Source organism: Brachyistius frenatus, unplaced genomic scaffold, assembly GCF_029030835.1.
Source record: "Brachyistius frenatus isolate BFR_SWC_R1_liver_20210118 unplaced genomic scaffold, ASM2903083v1 Contig_3, whole genome shotgun sequence".
NCBI classification, from domain to species: domain Eukaryota; kingdom Metazoa; phylum Chordata; class Actinopteri; family Embiotocidae; genus Brachyistius; species Brachyistius frenatus.
In genome coordinates, this window is record NW_027210602.1 from 3,299,718 (window position 1) to 3,325,595 (window position 25,878).

The 25,878-nt window shown below is 40.0% G+C and overlaps 2 protein-coding genes across 3 annotated transcripts; both read left to right on the forward strand.

Moving 5' to 3' along the window:
• On the forward strand, window positions 1–6,553 carry swi5 (SWI5 homologous recombination repair protein). Its single transcript, XM_069706581.1, has 5 exons — window positions 1–98; window positions 1,253–1,301; window positions 1,415–1,518; window positions 1,820–1,914; window positions 6,480–6,553. The coding sequence occupies exons 1-5, from the start codon at window positions 1–3 to the stop codon at window positions 6,551–6,553; spliced, it is 420 nt and encodes a 139-aa protein (XP_069562682.1).
• slc27a4 (solute carrier family 27 member 4) lies at window positions 1,824–24,760 on the forward strand. Of its 2 annotated transcripts, XM_069703444.1 has the most exons (15): window positions 1,824–1,914; window positions 6,841–6,931; window positions 11,306–11,467; window positions 14,695–14,905; window positions 15,134–15,317; window positions 16,737–16,895; window positions 18,263–18,332; window positions 18,527–18,618; window positions 19,329–19,438; window positions 19,706–19,915; window positions 20,261–20,387; window positions 20,646–20,783; window positions 20,903–21,067; window positions 22,262–22,408; window positions 23,166–24,760. In XM_069703444.1, exons 2-15 carry the CDS (start codon window positions 6,918–6,920, stop codon window positions 23,321–23,323), a joined length of 1,947 nt encoding a protein of 648 aa, XP_069559545.1. In that variant the 5' UTR covers window positions 1,824–1,914; window positions 6,841–6,917; the 3' UTR covers window positions 23,324–24,760. The 2 variants fall into 2 exon arrangements, with proteins under 2 accessions (XP_069559545.1, XP_069559555.1); XM_069703454.1 differs by lacking the exons at window positions 1,824–1,914; window positions 6,841–6,931 and adding an exon at window positions 9,319–9,764.
• Window positions 24,761–25,878: the final 1,118 nt, after the last annotated feature.

The window sequence follows — 25,878 nt, forward strand, 5'->3', positions numbered from 1 at the left end:
ATGAATACAGGGAAGTCAGTTGAAGCCCGCCTTGGTGATAATATCTATCCAGTGTCGACGCCGAAGAGAAACGACTCGAAGAAAGGAGCCCTGAAAAGGTAGCTTCACAGTTAGCTCGTTGTCAGCTAACTTTACCCTAGCCGACAGCAAAGCTGACTGTACTTGTTCGCTTACGTTTAATAAAATGTACACTTTTTATCACTTTAAAATGGTGTATATCATAATTTATTTACGCCGTTATTAATTGCAACCAAGACCTTCTGAAACGGTTTGTCCTGTACGTCAGCGTTGTCGAGACAATACATCTAGTTACGTAGTTTGTGTAATGTTAAATATGATCTTTGTGTAATGTTACATATGATCTTTGTGTAATGTTACATATGATCTTTGTGTAATGTTACACATGATCTTTGTGTAATGTTACACATGATCTTTGTGTAATGTTAAATATGATCTTTGTGTAATGTTACACATGATCTTTGTGTAATGTTAAATATGATCTTTGTGTAATGTTACATGATCTTTGTGTAATGTTAAATATGATCTTTGTGTAATGTTACATGATCTTTGTGTAATGTTACATATGATCTTTGTGTAATGTTACATGATCTTTGTGTAATGTTACATATGCTTAATGTTAAATATGATCTTTGTGTAATGTTACATGATCTTTGTGTAATGTTACATATGATCTTTGTGTAATGTTACATGATCTTTGTGTAATGTTAAATATGCTCGGGGATGTCGGTATTTTAGCAGAGGAAGTGATTTTTGCCTTTTTTTTAACATTTTTATAGAAAGACCTTTGATCAAGTTAGAAATCATTGATTATTTGGCAGGTTTTTAACTAATATCTTTGAACCATTGATCAATGACTACAAGCGAAATGTCTGTGGTTTATCAAACGATCTGATTTTCACCCCCAGGCAGTTCATCTGGTTGTGCCATTTGTTCCGTTTAAATTGTTCATCTTTATTCATTTGTGAAATATTAGTTTTTGCAGTGCTCGTCACAACATCAATAGCTTCTATCTTAAAAACAAACACAAGATCGTGAAAAAGCCAGAGAGGTATCTGAATGATGCTTTTGTTTGATTATTGTTTAGCCTCAACTTGCAAAAAATTTGTTAAATGTTACTTGTTGTATATCTGTTGACGGTAAGTTATCAGTAAAGTCATCTTAAACATACTATCAACAATTTCTTGTAAAATATGTCCAGTATTTAACATTGTTCTCTTCCCTTTTACTGCAGAACTCCATTCTCAAAGTTCAGGAAAGTCCACACCCACTTCAGGTCACCTGTAAGTAGCCCCCCCCCCCCCCCCCCCCACCCTGTCTGTAACACACATTAAATCTTGTATGTCATGCCACACATGCAATCCACTCTAATGGTTGTTGTTTTTTCACCTCACAGCTTCAAGTAACTGAGAGTGCTCAACTTAGCCCGGCTGAGGAGGTGGCAGAGCTAGAGAGGAGAAAAGAGCAGCTGGATACAGAGATAGCACAGCTGGAGGCTGAGTGAGTACAGCTGTGTTTGTGTTCCTGTACTTATGTCTTTGAGGTCCAACTTGAATGGTAGTGATAAGTCAGTGTCAGGGAAACGGTGGTGATAATCCCTGTAAATAATTTCCCTAAATACCCACAGTTGTGTACTCTTTTCAGCACATAGATTTTTGTCAGTATTAATGTAATCTAATTCGCCTTTTTTTTTTTTTTTTTTTTTTTTTTAGATGTTTATATTTCTGTCTGCATCTGTATAGGAACATTTGCACAAATCTTCTGGATGAGAGAGAGACTGGTTTTGTGTTTGTTTTTTCAGGGGATGCAGAGTAGAGGAGCTGGAGCATCATATTGATATGTTGCATGAATACAATGACATCAAGGACATCGGACAGTCTCTTCTGGGTCGTATTGGTAAGTTAAATTCAGACATTTCACTTCACTGCTTTATAGTAACATTTAAAATAGCACAATAGTAGCCAAATCTTGTTGAATTTACAATGCCAAGATCAAGTTGTTTTTTTTTTTCAAGTGTTTGTATATCTAGCTACATAAATTTGACAACAATACAACAACTGATTGTTAATCGAGATCACATGCCTTGAAAAAAAGCCACTTATATCACTAAATACCAGGAAGGTAACAATCAGGTTCAGAGGAGTTGGTGCTTCCTCTATTATAAAAATCACAATTAAATTGTATCACAGCAACCTGATTCAACTCAATGTATTTCGTTGAGTACTTATGTTAATAATGCTGTATCAAATTAGTAGTGTTAAATGCAGCCTTGTTCCTACCGCCTCTCGTTGCAGACATCGCATGCTGTTGTGCTGCTTTTGTTTTCCATTTTAACATATTTTCCCGTTGCACACATTTAACTGCACATATGCCACATTGCATTGTAGACTTCTGCATCCTGCCACAAATTGTGCTCTCCATTTCTGACACCCGTGCGACGGTTGCCATATAACACAGGTTCAAGGCGAAATAACTATAGCTGATAAATATCAGTTTAAAAAATGCCTTGATCAGCCCCAATAGCGCTCTTTGAGACAAATTATCTTCGAGCAATAATTTGCACTAGTCTGGAACCCATACTGACGCACAGATTTTTCTGACAAGGCTCCTGCATGCATGTATGACAAATCTGGTTATATTGAATTTACTAAAACTAGTTAGATCAGTGGGGGTGGCACAGTGGTGCAGTGGTTAGCATTGTCGCCTCGCAGCAAGAAGGTTCTGGCTTCAAACCTCGGCCGAGGGCCTTTCTGTTTGGAGTTTGCTTGTTCTCCCTGTGTTTCCTCCCACCGTCCAAAGACATGTGTGTCAGGTTAATTGGTGATTTGAAAATTGCCCTTAGGTGTGAATGAGAGCATGGATGGTCTTTGTTTCTGTCTGTCTCTACGTGTTGGCCCTGCGATGGACTGGCGACCTGTCCAGGGTGTATCCTGCCTTTGCCAAAGTGTGCTGGGACAGGCTCCGGCCCCCTCTTGACCCTGTTCGGGATACAGCGGGTATAGATAATGGATGGATGGATAGTTGCTGTGCAGTGTTTTGAATACACATTCATCCTGAGCCTTTTTGGCTCGATTCATTTAAGCCTTCTGCAAGCTTCATCTCCTATAACCTTTTCTATTTATGAGATCGGTATGATGAATTTTATGTCATTCTGACTCTAGTGCATAGTCACATTGAGACTGATTGTAATATTTCTGCCAAATGGACTGTGGTGTGTGAAATCAACATGTATCCCTGCAGTATACAGACATCGAAATACCTGACTCATCTGCTGATTGTGGCAGTTATTTTGAGTTTTAGAGGATGTGTCTGTGTCACAGCGATGACAGGAAGTCCAGTTGCTTGAAGTTCATTTGGACTATTTCTCAGGAAACTACCCGTGCCCAAAAAATAAGTGTCACAACATGACATCTGATCAAAACTGTCTGAATGAGTTGTCTGTCAATGTGACTCATTTTACCATATTTTTGCTCATTTATTATAAGGCAGAGTGTGAACCCTGACCAGACAATGAGACATACAACAGAATGTCTTTTTCTGGTGTGACTTGGACCAAAGAAAACAAACGACATGAAGGTGTTATCATGGCCTGAAAACTACCTAAATGATTAATATTAATGTAACAATAGACACCCTTTAAAAACAAGACAACATGACAGCAGTAGATTTTCTGTAAGATCATAGTATAAACAGACTTTGTTGTGACCTTCTTATTTCTTATACCTAATAGTTAAGTCCGATTAAAACATTTTAAGTAAGAAGGCTGACTTTGTAGAAAATGAATGGTAACAAACTCATCAAACCTGATATGCAGCCATAGGTTATAGGACACGTGAACTGAAAGTAACAGACTTTGCTTGGACAAATTCGAATGTGAATAGACGTGTGTGTATATATTGTGGATTAAAGTTGTTCTACAGGCAACCGCTAGAGGGCAACAGAGTTGTGTCTCTGTTTTACTTGTACTGCTGTATCAAAAGCCAAGGCAAGTCTTTAATCCAAATGCAAACATATTCAGTGTCGTGGGATTACCACGACACTGAATATGTTTGCATTTGGATTGCATTGGTCTGTCTATTAAATATCCAAACACAATAGATTAGCTCTTTATATAAAAATGTAATTGGTTGAAGCATCTCTTATATTAGAGCTGGCCACTTAGGCACTGAATGTCTTTTAAATTTCTAGTCATATGTTGGCTAATTTTGATGGGCATTGATGTTTAGGCATATGATGCAACTACATGGAATTGAGGAAGTGGGGAAAAGTTCATATTGGTCGGAAAGTTTTTGGTGAATCATGGCAAAGTACTATTATGGTCATGACTTTTTACCTACATGCATGTGCTTGTGTGTGCTGTGTTAAAATCCGCACACTCCATCCCACTATAGTTTACTGATGTTTGTTGAAAATGTACACAGATACCTACAGTATACATCTAATGTCAATTATTTTGTTGTTACTACAGTAGTCTGTGTTGGAAAAACTGAGTAATCGCCCATGTCAAATCTGAGTTGTGAGTTAGAAGCTTGCGACCTCTTTAAATTCTCTCTCAGTACAGTGGAGAGTTGAGAGGATAATGACCTCTTGGTGGACAGAGGTGGCATTTCCCCTTTGACACAATGGCAGTCTTTCACATCACTGACACGCTTCCACACAATTACAATCTCTGTCTATGTCTATAGATATATGCATACACTCACACGTGCACACGCAGTTAAATACAAACACACGCTATCTTTTTTTCCCTCCTCCCCTTCGTGCTCTCTCAAACACACACTTTCACAAAGAGTCTACACTTAAACACTGAGTTGCTGTTGTACTGTATGCTGTTATTCTGAGAGGGAGGTGATGGGTGGGCAGGCTGTGGACTGAGAGAGGAGCGAAGAGAAGAGATGCCCTGCATTGCCCTCTAAAGACAATTGTCTCTTTGTATCTGACCATGTCTGTCTGTCTGTCAGTCAGTCAGGGTCATTGTCACTTAAAAATGTCTTTTTTTTGCCAGGAAAGTCTTTAGAATATTCATATTTCTGCCACCTAAGAGCCATTTCCGTTTCACTAATGAGAAATATGCTCTGAAACAGAGCTTGTGTTTAGTAGTCACATCGTATAAGGCAGTCATGCCTATATAGATCATAGATCTTATTGATTAATCTTACCTTGTCAACAATGGGTGAAGAAGAGGTTCAATATAAGAATAGTGTGTTTGTATGTAAATTTTCATAGATTGAATTTAGATAAACACAGTAGTTTTTGGCTTTGCTCTGAAGTTATTATTGTTAATTGTTCCCAGCAGACTCTACTGTTTATAATCAGCAGTGGTACAATCATTTCTAAAATGAAATTTCAGTAAAAAACAACAGATGGGATAAAGGTAATTTTCAAACAAATCTCCCTTTCAAAGCCTTGGGCTGTAATATACTAAGGCTTGAGTGTTGCCCCTCAGGCACAAAGATGATTGACAGTTTCATATCGGAAACAACTGAACCTCTCTGTAGCTCCAGGCCTTCAAACCTCCTTCAAACATCTGTATGCATACAAACACCTAGTGAATGGATAGAATTTTGCATCAGATAAAAGAAACGGTTGCATCAATTTTGTGCCGAGCGGTTGCATATTATTGTCGAGGCTCATAAGACGGCGAGGTGAAAACAGTGCTGTGCAAAGATTTTAGGCACTTTTGATGCTTTGCTTTTTATCCATCATGCAGTACCTTCAGGGAGTTATTTGGTTGGCTCCAGAGTTCATTTTGCAGGATGACAGGCCTACAGCCAGAGAGTGACAGTGACAAGAATAACAAGGAGTCCTGAAACCGATGTATCGTCCCCATAGAGTCCTGGTCGCAACATCACAGAGTCAGCCTGGGTGGACATGAAGAGACAGAAGACAATTTGTCAGCCGAAATCCACAGAAGAACTGTAGCAAGTTCTCATACATCCTTGGAACAGCCCTGCCTGCAAAGTGCATAGACAAAGTGTGCACATGTGTGCCTATGAGAATTGGTGCTGCTCACAAGGTGGTCCAACAGATATTGGTTCGATTGAAAGTTTTTCATGCACTCCGTTTCATTTAATTGATAAATAACAACATGTGTTATATTTGAAATCATTTTCGCATCAGGTTTATTGCCTAAAAATATTGCACATTTGAAAAAAAAAGTAGGTTATCAAACAAGAGAAATCTTCAAACAGTTGCTGCTTCTTTGCATGCTTGTCTTCTGCTTCATATCACTTATGGTTTAATATTGTGTGTCTTTGACAGTTGGTATAACTAATCAGTGCCAATTATGACAATTTATGATAAACATTTTTCTTTTGCAGACAAACTATTTAGCTGTTGATCCAAAAAATATATTTATTAACTGACGATAAAATGTAATAATTTTCAGCTCCGGTATCTTGCCTATATATGCATTCGTATTGTGGACTAACTCATGTTATGGCTTTTTCACCCCTGCATAGGAGAAGTAGGTCACGATCAGGCTGAAATCCGCACAGATCAGAATAGTTTGATTGCACACGAGACCAAGATCTAGCTAACTGGAATAATATATGCAAAAAACTATGAAAAAAGGGGATTTTATATTGTAAAAGGGAATTAAAACAAGTATGGGGATGATCTAAGATACACGATGTTTTTTGTTGTTGTTTGTTTAATTGAGTTTTACTGCTATTGTGTAAAATGTTTTCACCAGTACAGCCTCATGTTTAAAGTGATTCTGTTTTTTGGGGGGACTGTGAAGTTGGTCTGTTCAGTGTTTTGTGGATTGTTTGAAAAGTAGACTAGAGAGAGTTGACCTTGTAATCCGTCTGTGTCTTGCAGCTGCTCTGAGGGGGACCACCACACGAGATCTCTACACACACTTTGGTCTGGAACTGGATGACTGAAAAAAGATAAGAATGAAAATACAGTGGTGAGAATGGTCCCGCAGACCAGGGGGAGAGGGGTCAAGTCAAGGGACCATAGAACTTTTCCATTGTATGGATTTGGGCAAAAGATGTCACTGAAAGAACTGTGTGTCTCTTTCAGGGAGAGGTTTGCCCATTTTCTTGGTTTTCTTTTCACCTTTTTCTGTAAACAGAGAGTTTGATGAGCAGCATTGATAAAAGTGGGGAATGAGGTTAGTCTCGCATGCAGGCATGATATTTAAAACAGGCTTGCTATTGAAACCTTTAACTTAAGGCAATTGAGGATGTACAAATTTGTATACAGCTTTTTTTTTTCCAGCCTACCGGAAACCCAGCACAACTCAACAGAGCTGCAAGGGAGCGGTGGTTGTGCAAGAATGTGAATGCTATTAAGGGCATAACTGTGAGACGACTTGCTTTGCTCTAACATTTGAGCTTACCTAAATAGAGTTGATATAAAAGTGCGCATGAATGTGGGTGCATGGATGTCAGATATTTCTCAAACTTGAGTTTGTTATTTACAGAAAAGAGAATACTGGAGTGTCAAAGAGTAAAATAAAATGTACTCGCTCCAAGTATAGTATTCTTTGTACTCTGACAGTAACATGTAATAAATAAGGCACTTAGTATCTGTAGCTGAATAATGTCAACAGATATGAAGACACACTGTCATATTTTAATGTTCACGTCACATCCTCCGAAAAAAAATCTAGGAAATAAATCTGAATCATGGTGTGACTGCTAAAAATAGATGCCATTTAGTTTATCTCAACAGTCAGCACTTTCACAACACATTTCAACCCAAAATATCCTGTCTTATCCAAACAGCTATTGTTGTAACATCCCACATGTAAATCCCACCCATTTAAAAAAAAAAAAAAACTTGTAGGGAGTAAAAAGAGATTTCGCAAGTGTCACACACTGACAGTTCCCTGCATGTCTTTATAGCACCGTCTACAAGTTTAACTAAAAATAAGTTTGAAATCCTCATTGTATGCACTGTGCATAAAACATAGGCAAGAAGGATCATATAACGGGTGTGTCCTAATCTTTCAGAGAACCACTGACAATGTGTCTTCTGTAAATGATATAGGCGGAGGAGTTACTCAACCCTGACGAGACTAAGATATAACGTTGTTGTCGAGTGTGTGCGTCTGAACTGGCATCTATTTTCCCATATCAAATCTTGTGAGTGAGTGCACTTTTTCTTTTTAATGCAGGTCAAAGTTTACCATTTTGTCTTATCCTGATTATTGCATCACGTAGCATTAATTTACTATCTCGCACACTGGAGTCATTGTAATAAATGCCGTTTCATCTGGTTTGATCATATAGCAGATGATACAGTATGATAAACTGATCAAGGTGCAGGATTTGAGTGTACAAATCTGAACTTGTCTCTGATTGTTTGGTATTATTGCAGATAAAGACAACTATTTAAAAATTGGTACTTGTAACATGTTTGTAAGCAATTCCAAATAAGCGTGTCCCCATTAATCAAGGGTCTTTTAGACCCCTGGGGAAGTAATCTCCATTGACCTGCACCAGTGATTTAGACTTAGACTTTATTAATCCCACCGTGGGGAAATTTAGTAAAGACCTTCAGCAATTTGTCATAGACCTTTGGTAAGCTATCCTGGTTATGCAATGTGCTTCATGCCATTTCACAGTGTTGCAATGAGCATTGTGTAAAATGTCAGCCTCCTTGTGTTACTCTCTTCTTATTATAGGCTAAAAGATACGTCTTTGCTTAAAGTTGCAGCAATCCGCAAAGAAATTGTCAGTCATTGTCAAAATTGACCCGACGTGAAATTGTTTTACAGCCACTTTGTTTGGCATATTTCTTGAAACACTTACAATAATCAGTCCTGTGTTGCACCTCAGTCAGACATTTGTTTGTGTAAGCTATATCTACATTGGAGTGTACAGCCAGCCTGCAACTAGAGCTTCTTAAATCATTTAATTAGCTGCTGGAGCTTTAATTAGAGTGAAACCCGCAGGTTGGTGGATAATGAGTTCCAGTTTTTCATAGTAGATCCTGGGACCCCACTGGAGTGTGACAGGGTAGTCATAGCTATTGTATGAAAACCCATCCTTCCTCGTTCCTCGCTCTTTCGCTGGTCCCCTCTGTTGACAGACGAGTGTTTTAAAAGACATTTTTGTGCGATCGCAGCAGAGTAATGAATGCACGTGGTAAGGCGGACTCTCTCGTCAGAGGCAGGGCTCATTTTACGCCAGAAGGCGCCTTGTCACTACCGGGTGGAAACTGCTGTGCGCGCATGCTGGCCTCGCAGTCTATCGGCAAACAGGCAGGGCCGCGCCGCATTTCCTCTCGTCAAGTGCCGCAAACCCCGCCCCGGCCGGATGGGATGTGTACAGAATTGCTTGCCTCGATTGGCCCTGGCACCCGTCCGTCAAGCGCTTATTCCTGATTCACTGATTTGACGCCGACGGCAGTGGGCGGGCACAACTAAGAAAATTATAAGGTCATTTGAATTACGCCTGTTAGTGAGCTTATCGGATACAATAAACCCAGGGACGTTGTAAATGATCGTGACAATGAACGGATGATGATCGTGGGGTCAAAGTCGACGCGCGCTGCCAGGTGATTTTGGAGGAGCAGCAGCAGCAGCAGCAGGTCGCTGTGCTATTAACACCAGGAGGGGATCCCTGTGCTTGTGGCTGTCTGCGTTTCTGTGAGTCTCTTGTCAAGCCGAGGAGCGGAGGGAGCGACCAGGCTAGCCTATAAGCCGATCAAGGTGGAATCGCACACAACGAGTTTCACGTTTTGGGATTTGTGCGCACCTGCATGCTGTGACGGTGTGAACGAGGTGCAAGGTATGTAAGCAAAACCCGGTTATCCCGGCCGCAGCCCGAAAGCCCCCGCGATGTTCAACTTGGCGGATTGGTCAGGTTTATTATCCGCTAGAAGAAAGGGAGAGAGCCCGGCAATGACTCTGTTGTCCTTTGACAACCTTGTGAGCGATTAACATACTAACGGGACTGGAGAGGGTTGCGCGACAATTTCATTTCAGGCAGCCCAAGGACCATGAATGGTAAATTATGCGACGCAGACGGCGCGATTCTTCATACTGAAAGGGGCTGCTTCTACAGTCACCGTCCATCCGCTTCCTTTAAGCCGATGCGCACAATACGCTGCGCATCCCGCTTCCCCGGCGCGCATGTTACCTTTGATAACCTCCATCATGTTAGCACGATAAATATTGTCCAACCGGCTTGCAATTTTAAGGCCCCGTCCGGAGCGCACATGGCATGCCCATTGAGGTGTAGTCTTACCAACAGTGGGTTGAGCCTTTCTCTATCATTGTCATATCCTCTACCGCAATATCATTTTAAATTTCCGGGTTTAGCAGCAGCGAATGATGAAGCGCTTTTCTTTTCTTTTTTTTTTTTTCTTCCTGTGAAGTGGCTGCTGCGCTCAATGCCGTTATTTCCCCTGATGTGTGACATCCAACCACGTCGATCCGTCGGACATTAAGAATAATGTAATCGCCCGCACAGAGGCTGGTCTATGCTTTAGCAGCACATTTATTGAATTAGCATGATCAGGCCATCATCACCATTACAGCCACATTGCAGGGAGGCAGAGCACTTAATATCTAATCAGTATCTTGACTCCAGGAAACAAGGCTGTCATAAAACAGGCCCGTCGTTTCACAATGTTAAGCAGAAATGACAATTCTGCAATGCTTTTCTGTTGCAAAAGCAAATAAATAGGTAATAAGCAGACATGTAAACCTGTCGTTCAGTGTTTAGGATCAGCTTTCAAGCTATCAAATGGCACCGGCCACCAATGTGAACATATGCTGTCTTTTGTTGCTCTCTGCTGTTGCTGCAGAATAGTTGCTTTGAATTAGGGTTTCCCTAAGGTCTCTGTAGTCCTGGGCTTTTTTTCATCTTCAAGAGCAAAGGCTCTTTTCAGCTTTACCAATTCTATTCATGTCAAAATCGTATATAGCTACTCCTATGTGCTGTTTATTTACAATGTTTAAATATGTGCATTTTTTTTTTTTTTTTTTTTTTGTACATGAGCATGGCTACATACTGTAGAGTGTATGACTCTAGTTTTACTGTGCTATTTCATATTAGTAACCTTTCACCCCAATCAGTCTACCAGAGCTGAGTTACTGTATTAAAACGGGTACAGGATGTGTAAAAAAAAATATCATAGCAGATAACATTCCTAAGTTGTTTGCTTGAATATCACTGGGATGATGCATATTCAAGACCTCCTTTGCTGGCTCAAACCAGATGTGATCTTTCACCGAGTGAACCGATGTTTGGTGTGAAATGTTTGATTAGTAGTCAGCTCGTCGCCCATTATCTTTAACTATTTATATATGTGTGCATTCTTTCAGGATGATGCGTCTAACATGTTGCACAGCCCTGCTGTTTGTGTTGAGGCTGTTGGTGGGCTTGTCTTGGTACCAAGTTCTTCCGGCCATTCTGATCTTCTACTTGGGAAGCGGAGGATGGAGTTTTCTGCATATTTTTGCCAAAACAATTGGCAGAGACCTACAGTAAGTATGGGGATGTTTTGCATTCTCCAAATGTAGAAAATGTACAGAATCTGACCACTTTTCATTCTCCTCAAAGCACAGACATGTTATGGCTGTTAATTATAATATTTTGTTTCTAGTTATAATTTTCAACCAGGTATGTCCTGTCTACCAAAATATAGTTTTGTCTGAGTATTTTGACAGTGACAAATTTTCAAATGGTTTGGCTCTGCACTTTCAAAACATTGTAACTCAAGTGAAACAGTGACTCTGAGAGTAAAGTGGTTAATCTAGGCTCAAATTTGGTTTAAGAGTGTTAACATCCGAATTGTTCAAAGAGTATAAGAACCGGTGCCGTTGTCATGATTTCACCGCTCTGTTTAACTGAGGCAATCATAGCTACTTTTTGTTTATAAGGGACTTTGATTCCTACACTGTTCAGTCAATTTGGGTGCATGACCAGCTAAAAGATGGTTGTATTCATCCAGAAGAAGAGCTAGACACAAAGAAACATCAGTCTGACATTTGGACAGTTTATTTTGCCAAATGGTCTCCATGAAAATTGAACCATACATCATTTCAACATAAGAAAAGCATGACTAGATTTGTTCCTGTCTGTGTTTAGTCTTCTGGCAAGGGTTTTAGGGTAAATAGTGCAGGGCTGTAAATATTAATTATCATTTATTCCCCTCTCGGTGGAACCATATGTAATGAAACAATGCTACGATAATAGTGATGCACAGTAATGACGTCAATGTTAATTCCTAAAATTATGCAACTGCCCAACATTCACATAAACTATAATCTATTCAATTCACTTTCAATTAAATTTGATTAGGACATGCTTGTAAAACAATTATCATTCATAAAAACACAGACAGCAAGAAAATCTGAATAAATAGCGTGACATTTTTAGTCTCATTGCGCTCTATGAAGGCATAATTACGAGAGTGATTATGGTTTGTTTTAGCTCTATGTCCACTGGTGGAACACGAGCAGGTAAAGTCCTTTCACAACTAAAGGCCTGCAAATATGTAGACATCTTTGAAAGCAGCTTTGAGGAACTCGCCACACAACCTGTGGTTCTTCTTCAAAAGGCCTTGTTTTAGAGATTAGTGCTAGCAGCCGGCCGGATATTCCTGCTGTACATGTTTCAAAACAGGTATCTTAAAATATTTCAGAGAAAGAAAAATAGAGATGATCAGGTTAAGGGCACTTAAAGCCAATATTTACACTTGGAGGCAGTTATTGTAATGGGTTTGTGCTAACTTACTTTTTTCCTCAGTAGCTTTAGTAATGGTAAAACAGGAAGTTGTTACAGTTTTCAAGGCTGTATTTTGAAGACATTTTGTTGATTTTTCATGAAATAAGTGTATGCAATAACTAAGGTTTCTTACTCTTTTGACACATTACTACCTCGGCTTCAAATGCATATAGCTCTTAAGTATGGTTCAGATACTGCTGTTGATTTTTGTATTGTCAATATCTGAGGTGTCAGAAATGTACTCTGTTTGACCCTGACAACGCATACACCATTTCCACAGTGACTCATAAGTTGGTAATGTGGTTTGACAAAGTGTACGTTGGCAAACAAGCAAACTGTTATTTATATATTATTCCAGGTGAAGGCACAATGTGCTATGTAGAGCACAAGTTACTATTAAAGTTGCAGCCACAAAAACTTGAGAATAGGGTACAATATAAAACTTTAGCCATATGTAAAATAAAATGATAGTTATGCCCAGCAAGCTAAACTACTGAAACACAAAAGCTCAGTAGCATTTGGTGAGCACTGAAGAGATAACAGGAGTTTTTGCAAACTTTCCCCTGAGTGGGAATCAGGCTTTATGTAATACAGAGCTTTCTATAGTATCTATCAGTTTCTCATAGTCCTGTTGCAGCTTAATATAATTTGTACCCATATGAACAGTAAAACTATGGGCAGTTCAGTGGATGTCAGTAAGTGTAGGGGATGAGGGTAATTGAGGGGATTTTTGAAGTAGTCCAGTGCTGTGTTCCCCATAAAAATCACTGTGGTTCACATCTTTGCTTTTGATCACTAAATCACCCTCCACTATTTGTGAGCCTGTCCCTGCATGTTACAGTGATTGTCAGTGGGATGTTTGGTAGGCGTACAGCATCTGCGTTTGCAACAATTGGTTGTAAATACGGTTTTGTTCTTATTGGTGCCAACATGAAACTCTCATCAACATCAGTAAAGAAACTAAATGCTAGTTTATTTATATACGTTTTATTATAGATCTTCCTAAAAGTCCTGTTGCTAACAATAGGTCAGTGTGATTAGAAATGTAGCTGCAAGAAAGACATTAATTACATAGTGTAGTGTTCCTAAAGATCCTCTGTTGCAATAGAGATAACACCAAACAGATTTATGGTGGACAAATGAACCAGCTGTGCAACAATATATCATGTTTATCTGGACCAACATAAAACTAATCTCTTGTGTAATGATAAATATATTATCACCACCATAATATAACCATGAAGTATTTGTTTTCATGATATGTCTGTAATTATTCACCAGGAGATTGGTCACAATCTGAACCTCTGTACCATACGTGTAAAATAAAGCTGTTGTAATGTTTTATGTTGTGTATTGTTCAATATAAGTAATAGTTGTCAAATGTAGATATAGATGAGCTTGAAAATATTTTGCTTTCAAAGTTATTTTACTATGAATTGATATTCAAGTGGTTTTGCATGTTTTAACCCTTTAGCTACAAATTATGCATGTTTGCTGTTACTGCAAACATTATCCAAACATATCCTCAGAGCTTCCATGCATCCTCTGTGCAGTTCTGGTTTTCATACATTTAATTAAAGCGTAAAAAAAAAACCTACATTCAGAGCCTGAAACCCTACCTGAGATAAGTGCTGTAATTGTCACACATTCAATTGGCTTATAATTTTGCAAAGCTCACCGTATTGTTAAATGGTGACATAGTTGCACATGTAAATTGTAAACTTTGCTGCAGATGAAACATTTTCACCTCAATTCTTGTTAGGTCAACGTTCTGACCTATTGACACATGAATACAGAGATTCTGAGCAGCTATAACTTGGATGTCATCCTTGAAATCACCAAAACCAAGAATATGTCCACACACAAAAAAATCTTATCACAGTTGCAGTACCAACCAAAAACCTAAAAACAGCAATCATTCCAGGAGGAGTTACTTAAACTGCCCGTTATTCCCTTGTAATAATATTTTTTCTTGCTCTTTCAGTGCAGCAGGTGTGCTCTTGCGGGTGAAGATGAATGTCAGACGCCACCTCGGAGAGAAGAACACTATCCCCAAGATCTTTGCTGAAACAGTGCAGCGCCATGGAGACAAAACGGCGCTCATCTTCGAGGGGACGGGAGAGAGATGGACCTTCAGACAGTTGGACGACTACTCCAACAGAGTGGCTAACCTGCTGCTGGAACGGGGTTTCAAAGTAGGTCTATAAAACCAAATATTCCTTTAAAAATGGTGGAAAAAGAGGTGATTTCTCTTGCTTGTCAAAACGTTCACAAATGTTGTTTCCATCCAGAAGGAGACATGAAGGAGACATCGTTATTGACCACTTTGTAGGGAATGATACTAAATACAAGTGTACCTCTGTTAAACCGTTAATGGCAATCAGTTTGACAACATCTGATTTTTTGTTTGTTTGTCTCTTAAGGACGGTGATGTGGTGGCCCTCTTCATGGAGAACCGGTCCCAGTACGTGGGCCTCTGGTTGGGCATGGCTAAGATCGGAGTAGAGGCGGCTCTCATTAACTTCAATTTGAGACTAGAGGCCTTGGTCCACTGCGTCACCATCTCCAATGCCAAGGCTGTGGTTTTTGGTTCAGAGCTAACTGACGGTAAGAGCCAAGAGGATGATGGAGTTCAAGTTAGACGATCATCCTGAGGCCTCCGAATCTGTAACGGTATTCACTTGTGCTGATGAATGATGTTCTACCTCTGTAATGAGAGAGGTGAGCGGTGCAGGAAGAGCGCAACAAAGGTCATAAAAGAGAAATGGGTTTAGGAGGAAGTGTCCCTTCAATATCAGTCAGTGGAGCTTTAAATGGCTGATGAACAGAAAGAACTGAAAGAGTAATGAAGAGGTATGTGGAGAAAAATCCCTTATCACCAATTTGCACTGTTCAAAGTCTCAGCTCTTCAGAGAAGAGCATTGCCTGATAAGTGATAAACTAAAATAGATAAGAGGGAGAAAGTCAGAGATGTATAGTACAATATTTGGCTAAAACTGTTTACATGGTACAGTAGTTTTATTATGTTACTATTTAAAATGCTTTTGAATCACATGTTTTTCATTAAATGTCTTGTATTACTAACGCATAAGTACAGCACATGAAATAATTACATATCTTTGTATTTTCCTCGTACTTTTTATCAACCTTGACGTTATATCTGAAATACTGACTAATAGAAAAGCAAATTACTTGCAATGATGTGTTCTCTTCCATCAATTTGGACATGATCACACGTGTGTTTGTATTGTTGTGGTGCAAATCACCTGTTACATTGTGAAATCTACTAGCTTGCAGTGTATTATTAAACATACCTTTTTATTGCTTAAACTCATAATACAAAACTTTAGCAGCTTACTAAAATGGTCTAACATAATTTATGGATCTATTTCATTCTCCTCATGGCCCTCTTTTGGGTCCCCGCCCATCTGAAAAGCCCTGATCTCAACAGCTATGGAGAGTGAGTAAGTTTAGAGCTGTTCGTCCTGGGATTGATGGAACAGCTTCTGTATTGGATCCTGGAGCTGTCGTGTGCTTTATGCCTTTAAGTAATTGGAAACGCAGCCTCTCTGCTACAGAGTAGGCCAACATCAAGCCAGAAGCATTAGTACTGAGCCAGCATGACATAAAGCTTTTAAATTAAGATACACCATCTACTTTCAGGAGAAAATATGACCGCTGTTTAAATTTGTAGTTTACCTACCTGTTTGATTTGCTCACTGTCACACATTATTACTTTCTTTTTTGTCACACTCTACGTTCACTCTTTAGTTCATGAGGTTTCTCTTTTCCCTCTCACTCCACACGTCTCTCTAACTCCACAAGTTATTTTAATTCTTCCTGACGTGTTTTTTTGTTTGCCCCACACCCCTTTCATTTCCTCTTTTTTTGCTGATACAACATCTGTTTTTGCTTTATTATTGATTGAATTGTTCAAATTGCCCAAGTTTAATTTTATGCTTAAATGTTGCCGCACATGTACTCCTCATGCAGTGTGCGATTCATGCGTTTCTCTTGCTCTCGCAGCGGTTTCTGAGGTCCACAGTTCAATGGGGAAGGCAGTGCAGATGTTTTGCTCTGGAGACTGGGAGCCCAAAAGAGTCCCACAGGGAACCGAGTGCCTCGAGCCCCTGCTGGCTGCTGCACCTTCTCACCTGCCCCGCCGGCCACAACGCTGCTTCACAGGTAAGAATGACATGCTCATCACATCTCTCATAAACAATACAAGTTTCCTAACGGTGTGACTAGTTCCAAAAAGTTCATTTAAAGTGAGTTATTGATGATTCATTACCAGGAAATCAGTGTATGTTTGCTCTTCTAAGGCAGCCTGTATACAGTACATGACTCGAAGGGAGAAAAAACGGAATCCACAATATCCATAATCAAACCTTCTAAAACCACAAATTTGCCTCTGAGAGCATTACAATCACTGTAACATGCAGTACTCTACATCCTTAGATAAAGAAAAACTTTGCCCACAGCACCAACATTCACTTAGCCCTTACCCAAATCAATATGAAAACTCCTACCTGCCCACACATTTTGTATAAACCACAACATGTAATAACTGACAGCTCACGGGCCGGCGCAGCAATATAACCTGGCACCTTCTGTTATGTTATATTGGTAAAATGTAGTGATCTGGACAGATTGCAACCAAAAAGCATCAGGATCAGAGCCATCAGGATGTAATTAGAGGTGAATAGAAGTGCCTGTGTTCACATACAGTAGTGTGTGTGTGTGTGTGTGTGTGTGTGTGTGTGTGTGTGTGTGTGTGTGTGTGTGTGTGTGTGTGTGTGTGTGTGTGTGTGTGTGTGTGTGTGTGTGTGTGTGTGTGTGTGTGTGTGTGTTAATGGGAACTGCTGCACTGAGTGGCTGCTTAGTCAGCTTTTTCCTATGGCCATCACAGAGCTGATTTGCTTGTGCCAAAAAACTCAGCAAAGGGTTTGAAGTGTTTACATTAATGGAGCTAACACTTAATCCGTCGGTGTAGCTGTATATCAGACCCTGACAGTGTTTCTGATCTAGCTATGGTTAAAGTTTATTATGGATAAAACCAGTTTAGAGGAGGGACGCTAACTATAAAAAGTGGTCTACTGTAATGCCAGGGACCGCTCTGATTACGCGAAATATGAATACGTCAGGATGCAGAGTTTTGATCTGAAGAGGACCTCGCTGTCTAAACACTCGACCACTTTGTTTACAAACAGTATGGCACTGTAGCTTTGGAAGAATTATACTTAATTGCCAAATTTTTTGCAATCTCTAAAAAGGGAATGGACTTCATTCTGCCTCGATCCTTCACTGCTGGAACTGAGACAAAATGAGCTCGCAATCAAAACTGTGAATAGGCCTGTAGTTAAGGACCAAAGCCAAACATTTACACTCCTGCACAGCTAATCAGGAGGCATTCAGCTAAATGGTTATTTGAAAAAGGTAAGTTAAAACGGCGCATTCACTCTTATGCCCTCGAGCACGTGCTACAACCAGTCATAGGAAACGCTGCTGTTCACGTGTACATTATCTCACTTTCGCTGTGCTATCCGTTTCAGATCGCCTGTTCTACATCTACACATCAGGAACCACTGGGATGCCTAAAGCTGCTATTGTTGTGCACAGCAGGTAGGAAGGAGGCGTGCAGCTAACAAGCAGACACACAGGAACTACAGCTGCTCTCCTTGTTGATCATGTAGCTCTCGTGTAGTACAAATACTGTTGGACAAGAATGTGAGAGAAATGAATATAACTTGCTTTGTTGTTGTTTTTTTAACGTATTTTACTTTTTTTTCTCTCACCCTGCCCACACTGATTTTCAGGTACTACCGCATGGCAGCTTTGGTCTATTACGGCTTTAAGATGACATCAGATGATGTACTGTATGATTGCCTTCCGCTCTACCACTCTGCGGGTATGTATGTTTAAAGAATGCAGTTTGTTTGCTCAATGAATGAGTTGGTAAACATCTTCAGTTTCATCCTTGGTTTGATTTATTGTCACACAGAAGAAAGATTGAACCAAGCAGCATCGGTGAAACAAAGTTAGAGCGAACCAATATGCATCATTTAAGGATAGTATCTGTACTTTGTTGCTTGTCCACGTCAAATGTCTACTTTCTCTCGCTGGCAAGTATGCAGCTTCCCCTAATCAGCATGCAAAACACACCTGACTAGGGGAAGCTGTTGAGATCAAATTAGGTGAGTTGGGTCACCGATGTCAGCTCATGTTCTCACTACAAACAAACCCGATCCAGAATTGATTTGACCAGACCAAGATCACTTTTGCAAAAAGGTTGCAGTGGGATTTTGTTCCACACATTGTGATTTCTATGCTCAATTGTATGAAGTGGAAAATGACCCAGAGTCAAATTCAAATGAACTGAACCAATGAAGTTTGTTTTATAATAGGTGTTTCCTTTTACAAGTTTAGTCACAAGCAAGTTTATCACAATCATAATCCACAAACCTTTTCACTTGGTGTGCTAAGAAAATGCCCTGACCTTATGTACACCAAATGTCTCTGCCAAAGAATTGCAAATATCTGTTATTTATCATTTTGTTTCTTTAAATTGTATGTATTTTTATGTCAAGGCTGGTGACACCTTATATTCTTTATCCACAGGAAACGTTGTGGGAGTGGGCCAGTGCTTAATACACGGCATGACTGTGGTCATCAGAAAGAAGTTCTCTGCCTCACGGTTCTGGGATGACTGTGTCAAATACAACTGCACTGTAAGAATAATAGATCACAAGTCCGTCCCACAGATTTAGTTTATTGAGTAGCACAACACAATCTCGGTGTTGCTGAAAAGATTATTTCTGTAAATATAATTTCTATAAAAGATCATTTCAAGATTTTTATGTTTTCCCCCAGTTAAGCTCTTTGAATCCGTTTTGTTTACACTTGATATATCAAGTGTAAACAAGTCAGTAAGCAGTCTGTTCTTATCTCTGTTGTCTCATTACTTAACTGTTGTTTTTCTCATCACCGTGTTCCAGATTGTGCAGTACATTGGTGAGATCTGCCGGTATCTGCTGAACCAACCAGTTCGGGACACTGAGCGACAGCATCCGGTACGCATGGCGCTGGGCAACGGCCTGCGCCAGTCCATATGGGAGGAATTCATGAACCGCTTCAATATTCCACAGATTGCAGAGTTCTACGGAGCCACAGAGTGCAACTGCAGCCTGGGCAACTTCGATAACAGGGTAGGAAAAAGTCCTGCAAAGAAGTGGTGATGATGCTTTGACCAAACATAATAGGGCTTATTGATGAAAGATTACTGGCAGAGATTTGTATGCCAGCCCAACAGTTTGGATTTGGCAACGTTGTAGTTAAATACCCTATTTGGACATCTTTAAAGCTACTTAGCTCATTTCCTTACTGTGCTTGTCTTGCCCTTTACGGGGAAGCACTGTTGTTATTACAAAACTGTCTTGTTTTCTCCGTATTGGTAGCTCCTCATTAATACAACACAACACAGGTCTGCCTCTCATTTTCCTCACCCCAGTGATCGCTTTGTGGTTGTTGATACTTTTTTTTCTGTGCACTAGGTTGGAGCGTGCGGCTTCAACAGTCAGATTCTACCCTTCGTCTACCCCATCAGACTGGTGAGGGTTGACGAAGAGACCATGGAGCTCATTAGGGGACCTGACGGCGTCTGCATTCCCTGTAAACCTGGTGGGTTAACTGTATACACACGTCAAACATCAGTTTTACACTTGGTAATACACACCTCTGAAGGATACGCAGCTGCTTATGTGTTCTTATGCAAATAGATATGCTCGATTATTTCTGTACTTTTGGCCGCACTATTTCATGTGTTCTGAAAATAGGGTCATAGGCTCATTGAACACTCAACTGAAGTCTGCAACCCCTCGGAGAGAGTGTATCTACAGCACTGTCACATTATAATTCTGTGTTTTTATCTCATCCTAGGCGAGCCAGGCCAACTTGTCGGCAGGATTATTCAGAACGACCCTCTTCGTAGGTTTGATGGCTACGTCAACCAATCAGCAACCAGCAAGAAGATTGCTCAAAGTGTTTTCAAGAAGGGAGACAGTGCCTATCTCTCTGGTTAGAAACACACACACACACACACACACACACACACGCACACACACACTTGCATTGTTATTTACTGTAATCCATCCTGACTGAACAAGAAGAATGATGAATCGACTCCCTCTTCCCAGGTGATGTGTTGATCATGGATAAGTACGGCCACATGTTCTTCAAGGACCGAACAGGAGACACTTTCCGCTGGAAAGGAGAGAACGTCTCAACGACCGAGGTGGAAGGAATTCTGAGCAGGCTGCTCGACATGAAAGATGTAGTTGTTTATGGAGTGGAAGTGCCAGGTAACATCTTTTAATTCACATGTTTGAATAATTCTCATTTAAATTATGAAAGGAATATTTTTAAATATGTATAAAAAATATTCTCATTTTGATTTGGAGCTGTGCAAGTGTGCAGCCTTACTGGCATTGCAGATCACATGTTCTTGCTCAAATTGCTTTGAAATTAACTTCAGATGGGTCCTTGCCAGTTGCTTATTATTATTATTATTATTATTATTATTATTATTATTATTATTATGTGCAAGCTCATCAGGTGGGTCCCCTTTGACCTCACCTCTTTGTGGCAAGTCCCCGAGAAAATACTTAATAGACATCAAAATATCTAACAACTTTGAAGAGATGTCACAGATGCCTCGGTCCATTGATAGATGATTTTCATATGAACTTGTGTGAACTAGATTTTCCATCAGGCCCTCTTCTGCAGCTTTAAGCTGTGCATAATGATCCTCAAGAGTTTATTTTTTAAGAAAAACATGGGTCAAAATATGTATTTGTATTTATAAAGATGTATATATATATATATATATATAGGTAACCACTCACCTTATAGTCACTCTTGAAAGCTAAAGCTAAGAACAAAATACAGTGGGTGGACAACAAATATCATGATTTTGATGAGCACGTGTGCATGTCATTAACAGGTAACCTGCTGTGTGTATTGAGAAATGAATAGTTTACTGAGCAATAAACGCTTGACGAGAATCATACAGTCTTTAATACCACAGTAATTACAGCTGCAGTGTCTTGGCTTACTCTTGATCTGTTGTGACATTGAATGAATTATGGCATTTTGAATTGTCATCACATATAAAGCTGAGCTGTAGTCGAGGGTCCAGTGGTACCGAAGACAAATCACAGATGCCACTCCAGTCTGGTGATTAGATTAGATAACTTTATTAATCCGCAAGGGAGAAGCTAGTTTGGTTACTTGTGCACAGTAAAAAAAAAATTTAATCACAATCCATCAGTAATGTATAAAAGTATAAATGATTTATAAATTAAATTCATTATCTGAAGTTACAGCATCTCTGAAGCTCCAACATAGACTGAAAGGGAGGAATATGAGTGAGATACTGTGTGGAGACATAAGAAGGGTTCACAGAACTCTTGGCTTCATTGCAGGACCACAAGCAATTGTTAAACCTCAGTGGTTTCCAGAATTAATCCTCCGACTTGCCGCCTCTGTGTGCACAGGAGCAGAGGGAAAGGCTGGCATGGCAGCCATCGCTGATCCTTCTCACACCAGTGACCTGGAGAAGTTTGTGAAGGACATGGACAAGTCTCTCCCGCCATACGCCAGACCTGTCTTCCTCCGCTTCCTTCCAGAGGTCAACAAGACGGGTAACCTGCTCTTTTAATTGCTCTCACTTTCCAAAATGTATTACTGTGGAGTTTAAAGAATATTTCAATTGCCTTTGACGGACCTCAGATTCTTAAAACCTTCTTAATTGCTCTTAATGTATTTTTTTATCAGACAGATATGAGAGAATGTGATTCATTGTTTGGGAATTACTAAAAGCTGTTTCATCCCACTGAGGAGCCAATGCATGACATGTAATCTTTCTAAACAAGCCCTGTTTCATTCAAGACATAAAACCAATTTTCCCAAAAAGTTGGGACACTGTATAAAATGTAAATTAAAAACAAAATGTGGTGATTTGCAAATCATCTCAACCCATTTTAATTGGAAATAGACCAAAGACAACAAATCAAATGTTGAACCTGAAACTCTTATTTTTGTATCTTTTCTAATAATTGAAAACATGAAACATATTTTTCTTTGTTTACTCTTTTCTTATTACATAACTGCAGTTCTACTTAATTGATCTTCTATTGTATAAAAAAAGAGTGAAAATTGTTTTGTTTTTTTAAACTTGTGTGAGTACTTGTGTCCAAACTGGCTGCTACACTAGATTTGTTTTTTTTAATGAATGCTTTCAATCAATAACACAGTTGTGTTTGACAATTTAAATGATTCCTGCGGTTTCCCAAAAGAATGACAGTGAAGACAGTTCTTCTAAAAAAAAAAAAAAAAACAGCAGGTATTGTTTGACAAATTGAAATATCTATACACTGTCTTTGTGTGTCTGTTTCTCAGGAACGTTTAAGTTTCAGAAGACGGACTTGCGTCGGGACGGCTTTGACCCCAGTGCAGTGTCAGACAGACTGTACTTCCTGGATTCCAGCAGAGGGCGCTACGAGCAGCTGGACGAGGAGCTTTACCGCTCCATACTGTCAGGGAAACACAAATTGTGATGACCAGGCTGACCACAACATCGACACATGCACACATAAACAAACACACGTCAAATACAGAAAATAGACAATATTGTGTGGCCAGGATAGCAAAAGATTTTGTCCCCATACACACAAATACATACAAAATAGCCATACATGTTCAACGACCAAAACATTTACACACACACATACATACATATATACACACACACACACACGCGCGCGCGCATACATATTGAATTTCCACTTTGCTCTTTAAAATCCCTAAAAAACAGACTTATGCACGGCACACTCATAAACACACGCACCACTCCATCCACCGCTCCTGAAATCTCCTCAGCTACTCCTCTCTCGCTACCTCAGCAAACACAGAGAGAGGCACAAACCCAGTAACCAGGTCTATTTGGTAACTTGAAACCACCCGTCATGGCCACACATTCCCCCGCCCACACAGCCCTCAAACACTGTCAACCCTGGTTGTTTCGCTGGCAAGGGATGAGGAGTTCAGGCTGCCTGGCATCCAGAGTGCAAAAACTTGAAACTACAGATCAACACGGACTTAAAGGATGCCAATGAGGAACGTGGATTCAGTACCATTAACGGTGTGGGACAACAGAGGGACCTACGTGGACCTAAACTATCTCTCTGTTCCTTGTTATTTAGTGAGATTGTTTTGTGAACGACTGGAGCCTCTACTGTCGACCTAACCTGCACAATTAGCCGGGAGTGACAAACCTGTACTGTGGCTGCACCTGTCCTCTATCAGAGGTTAAGTTTGTCTTTGAACGCTCCGGTCTCCTCAATCTCATTTTCGACGCCGTTTCTCTACGGAGGATGAGATGACAATAAGGAGAGGACATCGAGGCTTTCTTTTTTTCTTTTTAAGGGGAACAACATTAGGTTGTGAGGAAAGCCTTTGACATGTGACAAAATGAAGTTAATTCAGACCAGTGGTTGAAGCTGAGATATTTAAAAGTGCAATAGGGCTCCAGCATTTGCAGTGCAATAAATCAGCCACACCACATAAGAGCTGATTTAAAAAAAAAAATTAAAAAAAAAAGCTTTGTATTTAAATATTTTTGCATCATACCAAATATATTTAAGTTGAAGTGTTTACATATTTAACAAAATATGGACATTTTAAGTATTTATGTTGCTTTAAAAGCGTTCTTTTGTTGTGGTATAAATGTATCAGGTTTTTTTTTTCTGCTTTATGTTTATCCAAATCTGCGCTTCATAAGTTCTTGGAGTCCTTCGAAAACAAAGCTGTAGAATGCATTTTATATCAGCTGCTGGACCACAAAACAATGTGATCTGACCGATTCAACCCTGGACTAGAACCCGTTTCCTCAAACAGGACTTGTTCGCATACTGAGCTCGTCTGACTGCGTGGCCATATTGTGCAGGTTTTGTCCGAAGCGGTAGACTTTCCCTATCTTAGGGTGTGTGTGTGTGTGTGTGTGTGTGTGTGTGTGTATATTCTTCTAAAACATGAAGAGGACTTGACTGAAGACAGAAAAGCACCAAATCGCCTGATCAGCGAGGACTTGTGTTTTCGATCTGGTGCTAAAGAGGGATGTTCTGCCAGATTGAGGAAAGCTGAACGATCCAAAGATTCAAAGGCGGGAGTTAGGAATGCATCGAAATAGAGCGGTAGAAGAAGAGAAAACATGCTTTGTCATTAGTGTTGTTGTCTGTTTTTTGCAGTAGCTGTCATCAGAGCTTGTAGCAGCATGAATGAGCATCATCATCATCATCATCCACAAGCAGAGCACTGTGCCTTACTGTGAGTTCACCTCCCAGATTCACAGGCCCTGGCCCACACATAGTGTCTCGTACATTTCCCCCCCCGCCCCCGTGTCGGACTTCGTCTTTTACTTTCACTCCTCTCATTCAGCTTCTGTCTTCCGTGATCTCTTTTTTTTTTTTTTTTTTGTCTCCAATTTGGGAGACTCCACAGCAGCCCAGCGACTGGCGCCTTCATCCTGCCAGGTGCAGGGAGAGTCTATGTCTCAGTGGGCTGCTGTCAGACCATCTACAGGGACTCCACCCTACTCGTCTCTTTGTCTTTGAGATGCTTCTGGTCTTTTATTCAGTCCTATCTTTCACTTTAATTTGTCCTCTAGCTTTCTTATTTGCTGCGTGTTTCCTACTTGGGTTGTCGTGCAGGTTACCCAAGCTTCCATTTTCCCAAAACGTAAACTTTAAGCCTTTGTCACATTTCTGCCAAGCACCCAAATCCTTTCCATTCATCCATTTCCTCCCTCTTTCTTCTCTCTTTCTGATCGTGGCCCTCCTTTCCCTTTTCAGCAGGCATCTCTGTTTGATCCTCGCCGTTTCATTTTTGCGTCTGCTTCATCTCGTTGTGCTCACTGAATCAGACGATGGTAAAAAAAAAAAAAAATTTTAAAAAAAACAGTTACATTTACGTTCGGATATTTCTTAATTGGAGATTGTTAAGGGTTTCATTCAGTCGACTTTTGAGATAGTTCAGGAGGTCTGGTGACAAGAAGCTCTAACTACACTTTTAAGAATCGTTTGCTGTTGTGTGTCGTCTGCCATTACCCCGTGAC